Source organism: Xiphophorus maculatus, chromosome 19 (genome assembly GCF_002775205.1).
Source record: "Xiphophorus maculatus strain JP 163 A chromosome 19, X_maculatus-5.0-male, whole genome shotgun sequence".
NCBI classification, from domain to species: Eukaryota; Metazoa; Chordata; class Actinopteri; order Cyprinodontiformes; family Poeciliidae; genus Xiphophorus; species Xiphophorus maculatus.
Window position 1 is genome coordinate 21225334 of NC_036461.1, and position 20321 is coordinate 21245654.

The 20321-nt window shown below is 38.9% G+C and overlaps 1 protein-coding gene across 3 annotated transcripts; it reads left to right on the plus strand.

Moving 5' to 3' along the window:
• Positions 1 to 9126: 9126 nt before the first annotated feature.
• Positions 9127 to 19833, plus strand: cdc25b (cell division cycle 25B). 3 transcript variants are annotated; one of them, XM_023352341.1, is made up of 16 exons: positions 9127 to 9669; positions 9765 to 9847; positions 10007 to 10055; positions 12558 to 12599; positions 14136 to 14169; positions 14557 to 14691; positions 14999 to 15118; positions 15220 to 15348; positions 15431 to 15508; positions 15590 to 15778; positions 16630 to 16734; positions 16820 to 16882; positions 16985 to 17083; positions 17210 to 17455; positions 18710 to 18846; positions 19075 to 19833. In XM_023352341.1, coding segments are annotated over exons 1-16 (1719 nt in total). In that variant the 5' UTR covers positions 9127 to 9460; the 3' UTR covers positions 19076 to 19833. The 3 variants fall into 3 exon arrangements, with proteins under 3 accessions (XP_023208109.1, XP_023208110.1, XP_005813239.1); XM_023352342.1 differs by lacking the exon at positions 19075 to 19833 and having other exon boundaries at positions 17210 to 17451; positions 18705 to 18801; XM_005813182.2 differs by having other exon boundaries at positions 9128 to 9669; positions 18710 to 19833.
• The last annotated feature ends 488 nt before the right edge of the window (positions 19834 to 20321 follow it).

The window sequence follows — 20321 nt, forward strand, 5'->3', positions numbered from 1 at the left end:
GAAGCTAAACGTACAATTCAGAAGATGCAAACTGGAGGGAATGCCACGGAGAGGCCGAATGTGTCCATAAAACAGACAATTAAGGCAAACCTAGAAAAAGCAGAGGCATTATTCAGTGAGAAATGCCTACAGCTGGACAGAGTTGAGGCAGAAAAAGAGAAGCTAAGTCAAGACCACTTGACTTTGAAGAGAAAAATTTCTCTCATTACTTACAAGTTGACAGGAATTGGGATGACAGCTTCAACAGGAAGTCCAGAAACTAAAACATACTAAGGATGCACCAAAGAAGTTGAAGCAGGACCTGTTCAAGGAGAAAGGAACTTTCTAAAATCCTGAGTGAGGTTGACATGCTCCTTAAATCAAACAAAAACGTCAAGCTCTCAGAGGAGAACCTGACGAAGGAAGAGTGAGGAGACCCGTCAACGAAGAGAGCCAGGAACAAACGATTATCCAAAGAGCGTCAGGCATATTTTTAGGGCAATGTACAAATCAGGAATGCTCAGGTGCTGGATGCCACCTCGGATGTTTTGATTTCTCTGCATGTAGACACCAGGCTAATAATGCCTGGTGTCACCAACAAGTTGAAGGAGTCAGAGACAGGGAGACAGAGACCAGTTTGATTTAAACAAACAATTTTATTCCCAGGGATAAAAAGTTCTGTTGACTTTTGTTCAAATCTGTACAATAAAATAGCTACAAAATGTCCTCAGTCACAGGTAAAAATTGTTTTCCAGTTGGAATCATGGCAGCCAGATCCCGGAGGAGGAACTGCTGTGTTCGGCTCAGTATTGTCTCCAACCTGCTGCGGTCCACTCCTTGCTCCCCGCTCGCCCCTGGGTGCCGTTATGCAGTAGCCCTGTGAACACAAACAACCGCTGGCCAGAAGAAGACTTTTATCTTTTGACAAAATGTTGTATTTGGGTGAAGATTTCATCAATTGCATCCTGCATCGGTTTTCAGCAACTTAAGGTATGTCATATCAAATATTTATTCTGAATGAGCTATGACTATATAAATATATTACTAATAAACTTCTTATAAAGTTTTGGTTCAACAAATTTGGAATGAACAAAAAAAACCAACTCACCAGCAGCCCTTTCTACAAGCTTTGGATAAATATCGGTATTAATATCTGTTACTGGCCAAATGAGTCTCTCTCTCTCTTCGAGAGACTTCGCCATCATTTTGAACTCCTTGGCAGAAGTGAGCACGCTGCCCAACGCAAATAATGATTCATAAAACATAATTGTATGAAGTTTCGAGGCAGATAAATATTTCTCGAGGAATTTTAATAATCGAGGTACTTGAATCATTCGAGAAATTGCTACAGCCCTACTAGATTAAATAGTATCAGCATTTTCATCCGTTTTTGAGGAATGAGGGGATTTTTTTGTACACAATACATTAATAAATTGTAATATTCAGTGGTGGCGCCAGGGGGGCTCTAAGAGGCGCTATAACTCCCCCTGGAAAAGTCATAGCACCCCCAGAAAATATAAAATAAATTTAGTTGTTTGTTTTTTTTTCATCTAATTTAACATTTCTTATATGGGGCTGTTGCGGCATTTTCATCAAAAGACAAAAATAAAAATAAATCATTATATACTTAGTTAAAAAACACATTAACACATTAAACACATTACACATTAAATCAATACGCAAGGCGTTGTAGTTTCAATCTGAGATGCATAAGTATCACAAAAATTGCTCAAATTTGGAGAGAGCTGACAATGATGACATGCTGATGTATGGTTCACAGAGCTGAAAAATTTGCATCAAAGCTAAAAAACTGGGCAGTCCAGTGTAAAACTTACGTTTTCTCGTTTTCTAGAAGGTTTCTGGAGTAAATTCAGTCACTGAGACTTTCTCCTTAAAGTTGCTGATCTCAGTTGTGTAGCCTTCCACAGCATTCTCCAGCTTTGTGAGGTCGACCACGGTTAGATCCGTCCGGCATTCTGCATCTACAAATATTTAGTTATTAAAAATAAAAATAAAAAGGTTCAGAAAATGTATTTAAAAAACAAATAAACTGTGTACTTCCTACCTTTGAATCGTTCTAGTCACTTACTCGAGCTAAAAATGGCGAGTTGCAATGGAATGCATTGAGTTACAACATGCTGCCACCTGCTGGTAGTCCGACTTTACTACGCATCTTCTTTCAATGAAAAAAATGGATAAAATGGCAACAAACTTACATTTATAAAAACGAACAATAGAATGTGTAAACATTAAACATGATTCAGTCTCAATTCATGACTGGAAAGAAATTCATTTAATCGGTGGTTTAATATAATAATAATAACAATAATAATAATAATAATAATAATAATAATAATAATAATAATAATAATAATAATAATAATAATAATAATAATAATAATAATAATAATAATAAATAATTTTGTTTGCCCTGGTGTGTTTTATAATGCGTTACTGTGTGTAATATTTCGTCCACATGGGGGCAGGATTGGAAAAAGATCAAATTAACCAAACAGTCAGGATTTTAGAATGTGGTAAACAAAAAACACACAACAACACTCTGGACAATAACAGTCTGGAAAAGCTGTGTTTAAACAGTTGACCCTTTCACAGCTATGCCTCAAAAGATTCCGCCTGGCATTTTGTTTTTCCCTTTTTTTTTTTTTTTTACTAGAAATTAGAAAGAAAAGGCCACTGCGGGGCCCCTCACTCCCAGCAGGACCCCCAGCATCCACTGAAACTCTGCCTCTTCCAGTTCTCCCTCTTCGAACCAGCTGCTCTTCATCAGAAAATGTTCTAAAAGTAGTAAATATATATTCAGTTGGTCTCAAATCCACACTAGGTAGTAAAAAACAAAGCCATGGTATGTATACACATACATGAAGAATGTGGCACTGCACTGAAAAGTGTATATAGTGCACAAAAGTGCACCTTTACACATCCAAAGTACAAATAGATGAATATTGTACTAACTTATAGACTTGATAAATGTTCCAAAAAAACCCCACACAAAATAAAACTCTAAATACATCCTATTATGTGTAACAAGTAAAAACTATTATCCACAAAGTAACAAGCCCTGTTCATTCAGAAATACAATTCAAAACATTATTCAATCGATCAAACAAATTCCTTTCTTCAGAAGAGGGCGCTGTTGAGAAACACTGATCTAGATGAAATAGAACGATTTGGATTTGCTTGTTTCCTCCAGAGACATAGTGAAAAACTACGGAGGGAGACTATGGTCAGTTGTAGTTCTGTTTTTTTTTTTTTATGTATTGTTTGTATTGTCTTTTTAAATTTGTAACTCGAAATGTTCTTGTAAATACAAATTTGTTACCATTATTATTGTTAATTTGTCTGTAATGCTTATTGTAAAACGTATTGTATTCATACTGTGCCTTGAGGGACTACAGATGAAAATTACATGTACAGCTAATTCTGGCGTACTATGTGACTTGCATTGTAAATTTTGAAATAAATAAACATCAGCGACATTATTGACCATTAAGAGGTGTGATAATTTTGACCTTGTCATTCTTCAGTTTTCTAGTTGCAGTTAAGAACGTCAATAAAAATCGACCAAACCAACGAAGTGGAGATTTTTGTCTTTGTACTTTTGGAAACAGTACAAGTAAAAACAGTTTTCATTATGATTAGCTCCATGGCAACACTCAGAGTTTTATGTGATTTCATCAGGAGGGCTAATAATTCAGACCACTGACTTGTACAACTCACAATTTTGAACCTGTTTGAATAATAAAATAATAACTGAAGAATTTTGAATCAATGTAAGTTACAACAACATGCAATTTCCCTTCAATAAAGTATTTTTGAATTGAATTGTTCTGATTAGAGAAAATCTAAAATGAACTCCTCTGGACCCAAATTCCTGTTTCAAGAATCCACTGAGAAACAAACAGACACGTCACTAAAAGTCCAAAATAAATATTCAATGCAATGGAGATGCGTTTTATCTTTTGACTGCAGCCGTTTTGTTCTTCATATTTAGTAGAAAAAGACACAAACAGCTAGAAGGTCCACCACGGTGGCTTTTAGAAATAATAACAGGTTCCTGGTGATAGTGATCAGAGCCTGATTCTCCAGCAATCTGCATAGATAAAGAACTGCTTATGTGAGGCTTTAAACCACTGAATGGGCTTTCAGTTTGAATGACCATCAACACATTAGCACAAACACACCAAGCCCTGCCCCGGTTGTAAACTTACTGAGACTGAAAGCGGTTTCTTTAGAGGAGATTAGATTGTGTTCACGTGTTTGAAACTGTGGCCCCTTTCAACAACAGAGACGGCAACGAAAACAACACGAAACAGCATTGCTTAATAAATTGTGTCGCATTTTATTCTATGTTTTATTGTTTTGTACAAGAAAGACTCAGACACTGGAAGGTTTGTTTCATTCTCTTTCAAAAGTTAACATTAATTTTGCCGCACATTTATTGAATCTTCATTGAAAAGTGATAAAATGCTAATTTTCCCTTCTTCCTTCACTGCGTCTTTTATAAAACACACACACGACCCTTTTTAAGATTCCTCATTTCACTCTATAAACGTTAACCTCCTCCCACTCCGGCTCCTTTTCACTAACCCCAAACAAAACTCATGCCTCCCGTCTTCGTCCCCTGCTTTTCTTTTGTCTCTTCTTCTGCAGCTTTCCTCTCCAGAGGCCGGAGCTCCTTCTCTCTCTGCTGAAACCCATCTGTCAGCCTCACCCATGAGCAGTTGTTTGGTTCTTTTTTTGTTTGTTTCTTTTCTTTTCTCGTTTAAATGTGTTCCAGAGAAAGTTCCAGAGTTGCATATTCATAAAAAATACCTCTAACACTGATGAATTAGCTCAACTGTAGCCTGGTAAAAACCAGCACCTTGTTCTAACTGACTGGATTGCTGAAGGCGTGGATTCTGTTGAAGTTTTAGACGACTGGGTCTGATTTTACCCAGTTGCTAATGTTTGGCCGTTACACATGTAATGTGCTAGCTCAATTGTGAAGGAAGCTATGCTATGAAACTAACAGGAAATTGTGTGTGCTGTTAATAACCCAACTCCTGTGTAGTGCTACGACACATTCCCAGCAAATAAATAAATGAAATAAAATGTCTTAAACATTCGTCTTACTCCTCCAACTTTAACTGCTCAATATTTGGAGGAGAGGCCAACACAAACTGAATGGCTTCATTCACTTCCTCCGTTACCATCGCTAAAACTACAACGATAAGAAGTTTATAATTCCAAAACAGCGAAGAAACTCGACATCGTTCACAATCCCAAATGGATCAGTAAAGGGAGAGGAATTACGTAGGTAAGCAATAGTCAGGCTAGCTTGGCTGCTAATCTGTCCTATAATGCTAATCGCCTAATACATCAACAACAAAAAAGGTGGATTACATGTTGGTCTTGTCATGTATTAGTTTTATAATCCATCGTAATATGAAGAAAAAGCTTGAGTTCAAGTGTAAGACCAGTCAGTAAAACTGGATATTTTTAGAGGGAAAATCAAAGTCATACTAAATGTCTTTGATTTTGGAACTTAGGTGTAGATTAAGTCCAAGGCTAAAACCAACCACAAGAACCTACAAGGCACATTTAGGAATGTTTTGTTAAAAATAATCTGCATGCATGTGTCAAATGGCTCTTTTCTTCTGAGAATTTAAGTGGGAAAGTTACCATAAACAGGTTTCTGTCTTAGTGTTTTTCTTGCTCTCTGTGCTTCAGTTCAGACTGGGAGCTTTAGAAACGAACTGAATTGAAACTGATTGAAAAGCAGCAACAGTTCCTGTGTAATCATTACAGAAATCACGTGTGGCTCCAGAGTTGTGGTTGTTGGGAGGAGCGGCTTGTTTCGCCAGAAACGTTCTTACACCTTCCTCTCTGTAAACAGACACGACCCAACGTGTTACAATAGACGTTTTCCTCCACTGCTAAATTGCTTGCGACTGACTTACATTTGCTACAAACAACTTTTTTTCTTTTTTTTTTAAAGTGAAGTTAAGGCTGTAAAATAAAAGAACTAACTCACAGAAGTAAGTATCTGTCATGTGAAGAGACTATTATTATGTCGTCTGTGTTTCTACTTTCAACTGAGAAAATCTGTAATAGTTGAACCAGTTTTGGTCTTACCAGTTTGCTACTGCGGCTACAAAAATTCAACAAGTTTGACTTGTTTTACAAAGCAAGAGGATGAAACATCTAGAAGTCTACTAGTTTCACATTTTAGTTCGTAGAAAAAAGTGCCAATGGTTGCTGAGGACAGTTAAGAAGTTTTGAACTGGCATGGGAAAATATTGAGCTAGTTAGACCAAACGCCTGTGTAGCTACAGACTAACACACAAAAATAAAGATAGAGGAATTGAATATTTACTCAAGCGGCTTGCCATACTGCCCCATACATTCTGACCCAGCTAGGACCTTTTCCTTTTAAGAGTTACACTTGGCATGGTGTCGAGCCTTTGGAGATTGACTGTGGCGTTTCTGATTTCCTTGCATGTGACGATCAGGAGCTTTGTAATGTAGTTGCTGTCTTGTTGATCAACCGATTGAGGTGGTGTCAATGTTAATGCTGCTTCGGCGCCAACACATTTCCATGTAAGCTGAGTGCAAATGGTCATTCAAGTGACCAATCAGGACCTCATTGACAGTTTATTCCTTCAGAGTTTACCAGTCAGTTGTTTCAAAAGGAAACCCAACCCTTAAAAAAAATGCTTTCTTTAAATAAAAAAACACCTCAGATTTGTATGGGTCAGGGACAGGTTTAAAAGTTGCCAAACACAAACCCTTGAGGGCTGGAGTTGGAGAAAACTGCTCTCACGGGGTTTATTGACACTTGACGTTTATACCTAAAAGTCAGATTTCCCAGGCTTAATGTGAGAACGTAACTTGAGCCAGTACAAAAAGTCAGCTGTTGACATGTGTGTGGGATAATACCGCTCCACTCCCCGTAGTCTCAAAGCTAATTACTGCTGTAAACTTCAGTGATTAAATCAGATCTTCAGTGATTAAATCAACTCCAGCAGGATTGATTCAGAAACCTCTAAATTCCTTTCACACAATAAAAGTTCTGCTGACAACTGATTTTACAAAACTGTACACAAATGGCCGTTATAACATATGAAGGCACATGAAATAATAAATTAAAATGGCAAACAGCAACAGTAAAACTGCTGGTTAGGTAGCATAACATAAATACTTTCTGATAGACGACGTAAATCTAGCAAGTAAAAGAAGCTGAGTTCTACTACCAACAGTAAACTAATTAAAGCAATATGTCTCTAACTTTATTGTTCGACCTGTGGGTGCAGGAACTTTTTTCATTTCCGATTGCTGCACATAGCCTCTTGCTTCACCAACCTGTGTATCCACGGAGACGACAGTGCAACAACAGCACAACTTTACACTGTAGATTAAAATGAGTTTAAACTGAGAAACACAGAACCCTGCTATCCAGCTCCGCCCATTTTAATACCAACTCTGATGAGCTTTTGTGTCCCTGCTAGCTGAAAGCTTCACCACAGCATGATGTCTTTCGCTTTACACTTCCTGGTAAATATTTTTAAACTGCAAAATATCTCTAAATAATGCCTGAACGGTTCATATGTGTCTGGGCGACATTTTGTTGATTTTTGTTTCAAAGTGAACGATTTTGTCAGGAGACCCACTGAGAAGGATGTAATAATAATAATGTATAGCATTCATGCATCTATCCATTGTCAATCTCTGCTTGTCCATGCAGGTTCCTGTCTGCAGCAGTCTAAACAATAGTTACATAGTCTCAAAGTGAAAGATTTTCATGTGCCTTCATATGTTAGACGGAAACATAACGTAGCTCCAGTTTTGAGGAGGTTACCTTCTCACTCCCCACCTTTTGTTTCCTTTCTTCACATGTGGGATGTGGAGCCTGAGTCCCATGCTCCTACATTGGCGTGGATCTTTATTAAACTTTATTTACATCTACCGAACCAATAACATGTTCAAGAACGAGTGTTCTAACTTACAGCCAGACGTTGGCAGAATTGATTGGGATTACTAATTCAAACAGCAATGGATTAAGGTGTTATGTTTGGAATTTTGCGTGTCGTCTCTTTTAGAATTGTAAATGCACTATAGAGGCACAAATGACAAACTTAACTTCCTGAGAAAGATTTATGGCATTAACTCATGTCAACCGTGCAAGAGAAGTTGCAGAATCACATGTAAGAGCTTCCCACAAACCTCAGGCAGAATACCCTTTGAACTAATAACCTCTGTCTGGTTTTGTTGGTTGGACAGCTTACATACTCGGGTTGAACTGGTTACACGTGAGCATTTCTGTAAATCACTTCTACAATTTTCTGTCCTTTGGACATACAGTGTGTCCATCTGAAACCCTATTTCTACAGTTATGATAAAAAAGGGGAGCTAGAGCAGAGCACAACACTAGATGCACAAATAAACTTAAAAAAAAAGCTTTATCCTGGAATAATAGAACCTTATTTTGCTGAATTATGAACTGAGCAAGTCTTAAGAAGGCAAAGACTAGACTGCGTGGTATGGCAGGATTGTGGAACAGAAGTGCTCAGACATATTTATGGAACTGGAATGGTGACAAACTGTTTTGTCTTTGCACTGGCGGCCATTTAGGACTCAGACAATGACGTCACAATGCACTAGAGATTTTCCTTGAGGACAAGCCTGTGAGTGCACACTGGCATTTTCCTTATGCATTACTGTGCTTGATGACTGTAAATTTTAAAAGACACTAACAGTGTCTTTCAATTGATGAAGCAAAAATGTCCATCTTGTTTTTTAATGCAACTTTACATTAGAAACAGAATCACTCCATTTAAAAAATGCACACATTCTTGTTTGTTTTAATGTGTCAGCAAGTTATTATTTAAAAAAAATACTTCAAAGACAGTTTAGTTCAACAGTTTCATATACCCTCACTTTCCATTTTATTTCCACAAGAGTCTAACAAAAGTTTCAGAAGAGAACATAAAAAGAATCACAAGCATTGCGTCACATCCTCCTCCGGTGAGAGAACAACAGGAAAGGGGCGTTTTGGGCTCCAATTGGCTAGCTGGATGTTACGGCGTTTCTGATTGGATGAAACTTTGCCGCTTCTGGAGTTCTATTTTGAACATAAATACGAGCAGCCACAAGCTTTCTCAGAGACCAGGGGGCTGCCAGAGAGGTAACACCGTGTCGTTCGGCTCTCTGGCACAGGTAGTAATTATGTGGCTCTAGATATTTTTTACAAGGCCGAATGAACGTTTTTGTCCACGCGGAGCCACCGGGTCACCTACCACCGGTGTTTCGGAGACGCATTTTTGGAAATGTGTTCTTAAATTCACGCTAGCTGGCTGGTTAGCTTCCGGGATAGCGTGTACTGAGTGTTTTACTCATTGGCATCGTCTGGCCTCAAAGCTCAGGCTAAATTTACCCCTAAACTGTTACCTCCGGGATTTATCCAGGTTAAGAAGCAGGGAAGATGGAGCCCCGTTTCGGCAGTGCTAGCCCGCAAAGCGTCGCTTTCAAAAGCAGGCCCAATGCGATCCCCGGGCTTTCCTCGCTTAATCTCCCCGACGTCAGCGGAAGGAGTTCTCACTGCAGGAATCTGTTCTCCCCCGGACCAGCGACCGTGTTGTCTCCGGTCACCAATTTGGCTCTGGACATGAACAATTTAGCAGGCCTTGGAAGGTACCATTTATTTATTTTTTGTATAGTTACAAAACTATTTTTAAAAAGTTTGCAGAATATAAATGTGTCTTTGTTTGACTCGCTCACTCTCTCAGCCAATCTGATACCCCGAAAAGGAGAAATCATCCCCCCCTGGAGAAGGTTCCTTCTTTCGCCTCGGACGTCTCATCTGATGCTGGTGAGCTCAAAATGAATCTATTGTAGTTTTTTATTGATGGCATTAGATCTTATGCCTCGGGATCTCATGTTAATTCATTGCTGCTAATTTCATGAACAGCAACTGTTTATGTTGCTTTTTTGAGTCTTCTGAATAAATTTGAGATTCCCATCTTCCCAGGCCTTGGCTTAGATCTTCCTAGTCCTGTGGATGGGGAAGTGGAAGACACGTGAGTTTCTTTTTTCTAATTTTTTTTCCTGTCCTCTTGTCTTTTCTAATCAGTAGTTTGTTGCTGCCCCCCCCTTACACCTCTTTAGCCCCCCACTTCTCTAACCATGTGCTTGGGTTCAGCTTAGCCAAGCTTCATTTTTAATTTATAGGATTATTGTTCCGCTAATCTGACTGCAGTTGGAATCGTGTCAGCATAGAAACTTTATGATTTCTGGCTGGTTGAATCTCTGAAAATAATCACCTAATTTTTTGTCTCTCCTTGACTGGGTTTGTCTTCAAAAAAATCTAAATTTTTCTATATAAAAACTGAGAAGGTTCTTTTTCTTTGCTTATAGTCATAACAACTAACGGCATATGTCTGAGAATGTAACTCATAAGAGTGGAAATTACTTTTTTTTTGGCAGTAGTACTTTTGAAGATTTTCATCATTAACTCAAACATCATGTCTATTTTTTTTATTATTTTCAGATTTTAATTCAACTTATGCATGATTCATAACAGTGTGAATCCTAAGTATTTGATTTTTTTTTTTTTTTTTACCAGAGAAGCTGATTTAAAAAAAAAAAAAAACGTTTTTAATCTTCTGTAGTTTTATTTTTGGTAGACAAAATGTCCTGACAGTGGTCGATTCTTATAACTCTTGGTGAGACATTGTTGGTATTTGGCAAAAAGCCATATTTGGACTGTATTATCGCTGCGTAAACCCAAACCCGGCCCTCTGTGGCGCGTGTCTGCTTCATTGTTATCTCGAGCAGTTGGCTGATCTTGGGTGGCCTCCTGACTCAGTTTGAGACATCTGCTGCTCTCTGATGGAAGTTCTTCACAGCGGCTAAGAGGCCGGGTGCTAAAGGCCTCATTGACCTCCTTTCCCAGCTGCTGGGTTGCTAGGAAACCTCCAGGATTGGGGAGGAGGATGTTCTCTGCTCTTATGTTAGAGCAGGCGTGTACCAAGTGTGATGTTGAAAGGATTTTGTTTGGCCTCTGACCGCAGGACAAGAATGATTTAGAAAATAAGTTTGGCCCACAAAATAAACAATTAAAGTGGCAGTAGGTAATGTTTATAAAAACTAAACATTTGTTAAAATTATCATTTTGTTGTGACAGTTTAAGACAAATAATCTGTGAATAAAATCAAGCTCCTCTCTGCCGTCTCCCCGCGCTCCAAGTACTAGCTTCAGAAATACAACGCTCGGTTAGAAACAATCAACCAGTTCAGGGGAGGGTCTTAATGCTGTCAATCACTCTGGTGCTCATCCCCTCCCACTTGCTCTCTGCTATGTTGCAGCTGGTTCACCATGAATGCAAAAGCTAGTTAGCATAGCCAGCACTTTTGACTGTAACGGCAAGTTTGTTTTTCCACCATTAACACATTTAGCAGCACATTCAGGAGGATGATTGACAGTGCCAAGACCCTCCTCCTGACTCTGATTGGTTGTTTTTGACTGAGCTGTGCATTTTTACAGAATGCCATAGTAGCACTGGAAATTATATTTTATTTTTTTTAAAACGTGGAAAAACGTTTTAAAGAAGTTAGACAAGGCAATTGTATTTTTTATTTTTTTTTTGTAAGGCAACAGTTTAAAGCCCTTCTTTATATTTTGGATCTTTTATAAACTGCTAAACAGTTTATAAAAATCAACACTAAAAAGCCACTTGTTTAGAGTTGCCTTTGAACCATAATAACATTGAGTAACACATCTGATGTGTATTGATGGTTTTTGATGAGACCCCTTGACAAAATATGTGTTTCTCAAATTGGTGGCTGCATGATGTTTTAACTTTTTTTGTGTGTAAAAAAAAAAACAACAACAACAACTAGGTTTAATAATATACAGATTTTAAAAAAAATTGGACATCTAGAAATGTTTATTTTTTTAAAAACTTTTGTGGCCTGGCAGTAGTTTAATTTCTCCAGTTTTGGTCGCGATACAATAGGCTTGAACATCGTTGTGTTGGAGAGACGACGCCCATCTCTGGGTTTTGGCACACTCTTCAGCCGTGGTGTTTCAATAAGTGAACAAAAGGAAAGGGGGTTTTTTGGGTTTTTTTGCGTCTGCGCTATAGAAATGAGGGCTACCCCTATAGAACAACTGCTTTCCCGTCCTCTAGAGCTGGATGAATGGGACACGCTCCCCCCATCAGCTAACAAAGAACTCCTCCAGCTACAGGCTGAGCAGCGCTGGCGGCTGCTAGATTAGCTGATCTCTGCATCACTTCTCCTGCTCCCTCCCACCCAAAACCCTCTCTTCTCTCTAAGCTGCACTCTTGGCTCTCAGCTCTGCTTGTTTAGCATACAGGTGGGCATTACTCCAACACAAAGCACCACCTCTTGCCTCTTTGATTCACCCAACTTCCTCAAATCTCCCTGGCTCTTCAGAGGCTGAGCAGGTGTGGCGGTCCTTTTGATCGGCGGCCACCAATCCAGACACAGGACTTCCTTTATAATTGCAGCGGAACATCTTGTCGAACTCCTGATGGTTTTCTTTTTGTGTTGTTGCAGGTTTGAAAAAGCCATTCAGCAGTCGCGGCGAGTTTTCAACGAGTAAGTTTTTGTGTTTGTTTGTTTTCAATCATGAAGTCAATTGTGGTTTGTTGCAATTTTGAAGGGGTGCATACAAGATCCAGTTTTTCTTTTTTTCTTCTTCTCTAAATTAAATTACAAATGACAACATATTTTCAGGAAGTGTCTTTTTTTTTTTTTTTTTTTAAATCCTCTCTGTGATTTGAACGTTGGCGTATTAGGACTTGATTATGATATTATTTTTTGTTTTGATTACAAGAATGTTGTCATATCAGCAGAATAAAAACAATTTTACCAGAATGAAAACGTTTTAATGAGGGGGAAGAAAAGCTTTTAGAATTATGGAGATCTACTGTAACTCGACCAGCTGAATTTGTTGGCACGATCATTTCAAAGTTCGGCTGCAGAAAATAATTTGAAGCTTTTGTGCTAAAAGTTTAAATATTACCTCATCTTTAAAACTGATGTCAAAGTAGCTCAACAATACACATTTTATTTTTCATGTAGTAGCTTCTACAACTGTACTCTTGTAAGATTTAAAAACATTTTTTATTTACAATCAATCAAATGTTATTTGTATAGCACATTTCAGCAGCAAGGTATTCCAAAGTGCTTTACATCATATCAAACACAAAGTCATCAAGTGGAGGGTTCTTGTTTTTGCATCCATAAAAGGTTTACCTGTTACACTCCTACTGTGTTATATGGAACAAAATACCTATTGCTATTTTTATTGCCCCTCACAATCACACAGTTTAAAACAATGTAAATGCTCCGTACACCTCTTTCACAGAGTTTCGCTCTGGGACTCCGTCATCCCTCACGGATCTTTGTGCAATTCTATGGTACCTGTTAGTGTCTAGAATTTACAGGGTTTCCGTTACTCGCAATGATCCTCAGTCATACTAGAATAAAGAATCTTAGCTGGGTCCTAATATTCTATGAAGCTTGACTTCAGAGTAAAAATAATTGGAAGCTGTTAAACATGCTTGCCAATCAAGATGGCAGCGTTGTTCATGCTGGCATTATATGGAAAATAAAATGGATTCAAGTTTCCATTTAAGGGGAAATCCAGATTTTTCCAAAAATTAAATATTCAAAAACCAACAGATTTTTTTTTTTAATGGTCCAGCCCTAGTTACAAATAGGGCTGTTCCAGAAATTATCGATGAAGTTTTTTTAATCTAAAATATGACAACCAAAAACAATAAAATGGAAATAAAAAAAACACACAACAAAAACTGTAAATTAAAATGGATTATGTCTCTAAACAAAATTCCTTCAAAAAACATTGAGAACAGAAATGGAGCTAATTTTAATGTATTCACTCTAAATGACTAGTAGTTTATTGCAAAAGCCTTGGTCACACATAACAAAGTCTTAGGATTTTTCAGGCTTGTCTCCCTGTAGAATTGTATCAATGAAGTAGCTGTTCACAGTAAATTTGGAGCTAAATGAGGTATTTACATGTAAAAGTACAGAATTTTGTGGTAGGGAATTGTTGACTAATTATGATCTTTATTAATTCAAATTCCATTTTTTGCCTTTATTTTATAGGAAGAAGCCAATTAGAAGAATCAACTCATTGCCAGTAAGTTTTTGTTCTGTTGCATCTAATTTCTGTTTCATTAAGTGAAATGTCAACATCTAAATCAACTAAGATTTTAATTGATTTATAGAAGATGAAATGAAAAAATATAGCAGCAAAGCAGAAAAAAGACTTTAATGGGGCAGTATTATGTCAAATTGACAGCATGTGTCGCGTTGCAACGTGTCCATAGAAACTACTTAGCAAAGCACTGATGAAAGCATCAAAGGATTAATAGAAGTCATGTTGTGATGACTTCCTGAAGGCGGAGTTTCAGAAAGAACAGGTGCTTCTTAAAGAGACAGTCACACTTTCAAGGCATTATACACATAATGCTGCCCATTTAAGTGGGATTTCCATCAATGGTTGGCTAACTGGTTCCCATTTCAGCCCCAGCTCCTGGGCTTCAGTCCGGCTCTGAAAGGACAGGAGACGGATTCCGATCGCTACGGAATATTTGGCCAGCAGCCTCAACAAATGAAGCCCTCCGTCTCTCAGTTTGACAACAAGGAGAACATGCCAGAGGTCAGTGGGTCATTTTCCCTCCAAAGCATCTAGAAATACTGTTACCATGGCAATAGCATTGCATCTTTCAGGTTAAGTTTGACTCCATTTCATTTAGAATCTCCGAAGTCATTGTTTAAATCTTCTCTGCTTCAAGTGGATTAATGAGGATAAAGACGATAATACCCAGGCTATTAGCTGAAACACATGGATATCGCTGTGAATAGAACTCGCTTCTCTTTTGCAGATGTCTTTGCAGATTCCTCAAATTTAAAATGTATTCTTTTCTCTCCTCTTGTTTTTTTTTTTTTTCTCTTTTTACACTTAGGAGTTCTTTGAATTCAAGAAACCATCCAAGCCCGTGTCTCGGTGTCGCGGGCGTTCCTTCAACGGAGGACATTTAAAGGACGCCTTCGCCGCCCGTCCTAGCTCCGCTCCAGCTCTCATGGTGAGAAAACGTTTGAAGAATCCGTCCATGTTTGTTCTAGAGCATGGACGCTTTTAGAAAGAAACAAATGTTGTTTTCTTTATTTTGTTTCTTATTCGCAGCTCTCTTCACCTCCGCCAGTCCAGCAGCTTGAATACGATTCAAGCCCCGTTTTCCTGAGGCGCTCCTCCCTGACCTCCTCTCTGAACGACGACGAAGACGACGGCTTTTTGGATTATGACAACATGGCGGTAAGATGCCGTACAAACGTATATGGATTTAGTTTAAAAAGAAAAAGAAATGGAAAATAATTTCATCAAGGGTTTCTTGCAGGATGATTCTGGGATGCCAACAGGAATGGCGAGCTTGCTCACTGCACCACTTGTGGCTGACAATACAGGAGAGGACTCTGTAAGTTATTAAAATATGCACCAGTGTCAACAAAGATGTGAAATGAAGACTGGTTTTTAGAAATGATCTGTTTCTCCGCAGCCCATCGTCCGGTGTCGGCCACGGAACTTGTTTCGGTCGCCCTCCATGCCCAGCCCGGTGACCCGCCCCGCCGTGAAGCGTCCTGACTGCCCTGCCGATGAAAACACTCCTGTGAGGGTGAAGAGGCGGCGGAGCGTCGCGGGAACACCTTTAACCAAGCTGGACCAAAGTCCAGAATCTCCAAGAACGGTGAGTTTCTGTGCTTAAAGGGGAGGAAATGTAAACTATCGATAATTTCCCAATGCCCAACATATGCAAGAACTTTAGTTGCTCACAAGCTATTCTGCGCTTCAGCAGGATTTGAGTGTCTAGGTGTGTAAAAATGTTTCATGTATTCTGTCCTGATGCTGTAAAGATGTTTTCCTGTGGGTTACATTTTTCAGTCTGTTTTCTATTGCCTATAAAATTATCTTAGCAAATGCTATGATGTCATATACTGTGGAGCTGTTAAACAAGGTCTTGACTTCCAGCTAATTAGTTCTGTGAATCCTCCATTTTCCTCGCAGTAATTTTTGCAGTTCAGTTATGCCGAAGTTGCAAGTGGACAAGTCAAAATGTTTGCATTAATCCACAACATCAGAGCCTCTTTATTTTTTGCTGTAATGTACCCACGTTGGAGAGGAAAGTCTGTTTGTAAGGAGAACTTAAGGACGAGTGCCTCAGCAACCTTTGCACACTAGCCAGGGATTTTTCGAAAGACTTCGTCTCATTGAGGCGTTAGTTCATCTGTGTTTTAAAGATCAGATTTGACATGTCAACATGTCTGCAGTGGGATTTTTACTTAGTAAGAATTTTAGTATTAATATTAGTAAGAATGTCATTCTTACTAATTTGCTCAGTCTGCAAATCGTCCAGTTAGTCACCAGCCAATTTGTTGAGTCTTTATCAGAGCCATTCTCTAATTGCCATGGAAATCCAGACCTACAATGTCCTAACTGAATAGCTCTGAAAACGGCATCCATCTTGGTTTGCTGATTTGTTAGAACATGCATCCTTACTTCCACAACTTCCTCCTCAATCCTTTTCTATTCTACTTCCAGAGTTGTTCGCTGCTCCAACGGTCCAAGTCCTTCTGTCACGCAGAGATCGAGAAGCTTCTGGACAAGTCGGACGGCTCCAATGAGCTGATCGGAGACTTCACTAAGGTTAGAGAGACTGAAACCCTTCGCTCTAGTTGTTGTTTAAAGAAGGAAACAACTTTTCCAATCCAATTACCTTTTTGTCTTTAAGCCTTTCGTTCTTCCAACGGTGGACGGAAAACATCAAGACCTCAAGTACATTACCTCAGAAATGGTGACTACTCTCATCCTGCCTCGTTCAACCATGAATCCATGAACTGGTTGCATGGATACATTATGTTTTCATAACTTTATCGGGCGTTCTGTCGACTTGTAGATGGTGGCAGCTCTCACCGGCCAGTTTGATCACCTCGTAGATCAGGTCATCGTCATAGACTGCCGCTACCCCTACGAGTTTGAAGGCGGACACATCAAGGTAAGTCAACCCATTGAACAGAATAAATAAATGTACTGAACTTTCTCTTCAGTTTTAACCTAATGAGGTAGAAACATGTATAAAGATGATTTCTTTGTATTCTGAGCTGTCCCTGTTCCGTCTCAGGGGGCTTTGAACCTGCACCAAGAAGACCAAGTGGAGGATTTCCTCTTCAAGACCCCCATCATCCCCTCCTCCACAGAGAAGCGAGTTGTCATTGTCTTCCACTGCGAGTTCTCGTCGGAGCGCGGCCCTCGAATGTGCCGCTTCGTCAGGGAACAGGACCGTGCCGTCAACGTGTATCCCAATCTCCACTACCCCGAGCTTTACATCCTCAAGGGCGGATACAAAGACTTCTTCCCTTTTTTCCAGGTAGTTCAGCTACAGATTCCCTTCATGCTGATGACATGGAGTTCTAGGCCTGATTCGTCATTTTTCTGGGTTTTTGCATGTCTCTGTAGTCTCAAATGAATATACTGTATTTTCCGCACTATAAGGCGCACCTTCAATGAATGGCCTATTTTAAAACTTTTTTCATATATAAGGAGCACCGCATTATAAGGCGCATAGAATAGACGCTACAGTAGAGGCTGGGGTTACGTTATGCATCCATTAGATGGAACTGCGCTAAAGGGAATGTCAACAAAACAGTCAGATAGGTCAGTAAAACTTTATTAATAATTACAAACCAGCGTTCTGAAAACTCAATTCATTCCCAAAATGAATGAACAGCTGTTTTATTATTTTCCCCAAGGTAAAGTCAGTGACGTGGTATTTTCGTGACACAGTTTATCTTTTAACTACAGCAAGGTATAACATATAGTGGAGGGGAACTTTTCCTCGATTCAACAAACACGTAAAAAACAGTCTGATACTGTTACGGTAAATCAAACGTTGGTGCAATCACAATATATATCCACTTCTGCACCATTGATTCGTTCATGTTAAATTCTCTGGCTGCTGCTCTGTTCCCGTGTTCTACTGCGTCACTGATCGCCTTGAGTTTAAACTCTGCGTCGTCAGCGTGTCTCTTAATAGGAGCCATTTTGGGGTCTTTACACAAACACACAAATGGAAATGAAACAGGATATATATCCCAGCATGCACCGCGCTTTTCTTCTTCTACGGGGGAAAATGAAGTCGGCAGCTGCTTACCGTAGTTGTGAGACCTGTTGTGGCTCAATACTGGTCAATATATAAGGCACACCGGATTATAAGGCGCACAGTTGGCTAATGAGAAAATTGAAGGTTTTTAGGTGCGCCTTATAGTGCGGAAAATACGGTATGTAAAATTAAGTTCTAACAATATTTTCATCAAAAAAAAGGTGACCTTTTAATGTTTCAAGGTCTTAAATTTTGTCGATAGGACTATTTAATCTTTACATATAGTTTTTTTTTTTTCATGAGAATTTAATGTCAGTTCTGTGACTCGAGGCTAACTTGCTGGTAATGTACCATTGCTGGTAAGCTAGCTTTTTTTGTGTGTGTCTATCATGGACAGGTGCAAGCTGGACAAAGCTACTTTTATCATAATTTACAACAGACGTATTTGTCAATTTTACTATTGCTAGGTTAAAGTTGTGGTGTGTGTGTGTTTGTCTAAATGTGTGTTCTTGTCCCGTCCAGACCCAGTGTGAGCCCCAGTCCTATCGGCCGATGCACCACGAAGACTTCAAGGACGACCTGAGGAAATTCCGCCTGAAAAGTCGCACCTGGGCCGGAGAGCGCAGCAAGCGGGACATGTACTGCCGCCTGAAGAAATGGTGACGACCAGCTCCTCTCATCCTCCTCCCTAACCTTCCTCCCCATACAAATGGACTCAGCAGGCCCTCCCCATGCAGCCCACCCACTAGAAAGGCCTTTTTGGATAACACCAACAGAAAGGGGCTTTTTTTTTTTTTTCTTCTTCTTCTTTTATTTCCCCCCCTTTTTAAAAATTTTTTTTAGCAAATCCCCCAAGTTTTGTTTACGTATTTATGCTCCATTTCCAGATGGGGAAAGACTTGAAAGGAAAGAAGCTTCCTCCTTCACAGAGGGCTGACGTTCTACAAAGTGACTGTGTTTTAAGAAAACCACTTGGACCTATTGCTCATGTTTACTTGTTTGTTTTTCTTTATATATATATATATATATATATATATATATATATATATAATTTTGATTGATCTGGAAGCACAAATCAGTGACATTGCAATAATACAACTGAACCAAATGATAAATCACGTCTTTTATTATTATTATTTTCCCTGCCATTTTAAGCACTTGATTTTAACACCATGAGGTGCTTTTTTTCCTACTCCTTTGTAATGTATATTGTTTTTACGATTTGGGCCTCAATTTTTTATTTTTTTTTTTCGATATCATTGTAGTACCTTTTTCAGGATTTCCAAAAAATGCTAATTAGATTTTGTAGTGGCATGCAAAAAAAAGATGAAGTCAGATATTTTCTCTCCTCTCCTTCCTGACCAAATGCAATACTTGTTCATTTCTCTCAGTGAAAATACCAAAGCAAACCAAACTACCTGTTAACTGCACTGTTCAAGTTTTTTCTTATGCTGCAGGTCGGCAAGAGTGAAAAGATCTTTGATTTTTATCTTTCTTTTTTTCTTTGCTGTGACTTCTTAATTTTCAAAGTTAAAACGGTCTTTGCCCTGTTTCTGAACCTGTGTGAGTGTCAGTAGGGGGGCTTCAGTATTTTGGTGCAGGCTTGTGGTGGAGCTGCTGAAATAAAGATCCTATATGAATTCAGACGGGTTTGAAGCCTTTCTGTAAAATGTGGAATCAGGTCACAGGTATTCTTGGATATCAGTTATTTTATTTTTTCTATTAATGCAAGTTATTTTTGAGGATAGACTAGTTTGTTTTTTTTTATTTCCCCCTTTTATTTTAAGCAATTAATTTGAAGGTAATTTTAATGTTTTTTTATTGCCTACGCACCCCGGCTCAGTTTGGGATTTCTCCGGTTGAATTTCAATCTGGCCAATCAGCGAACAGAAGAAGTCATGAAAGATGACGTTGTGTTTATTTATCACTTTTGTCTGCCTGTAGTTTTGGCAATGGCAACAAGGGAAATGAACGAAGTAGTTCAGTCTGTGTTTTTTTTTTTTTTTGTTTAAAAATTATTATTAGTTCAGTCCTTGTTGGCCAGGCTCCTAATAATGAATTGAGTTAGACTGGAAGGACGAGCTCCGGAAATCTTGCCTGAAAAGTCGCACCTGGGCCGGAGAGAGCAGCAGGC

What these genes read in the sequence shown, in the direction of transcription:
- cdc25b (XM_005813182.2), top strand. Translation starts at nt 9,461, where the DNA reads ATGGAGCCCCGTTTCGGCAGTGCTAGCCCGCAAAGCGTCGCTTTCAAA. An exon ending in AGTACATTACCTCAGAAATG is followed by an intron (nt 16,883 to 16,984) that starts GTGACTACTCTC and finishes GTCGACTTGTAG; the next exon opens with ATGGTGGCAGCTCTCACCGG. An exon ending in TTGAAGGCGGACACATCAAG is followed by an intron (nt 17,084 to 17,209) that starts GTAAGTCAACCC and finishes GTTCCGTCTCAG; the next exon opens with GGGGCTTTGAACCTGCACCA.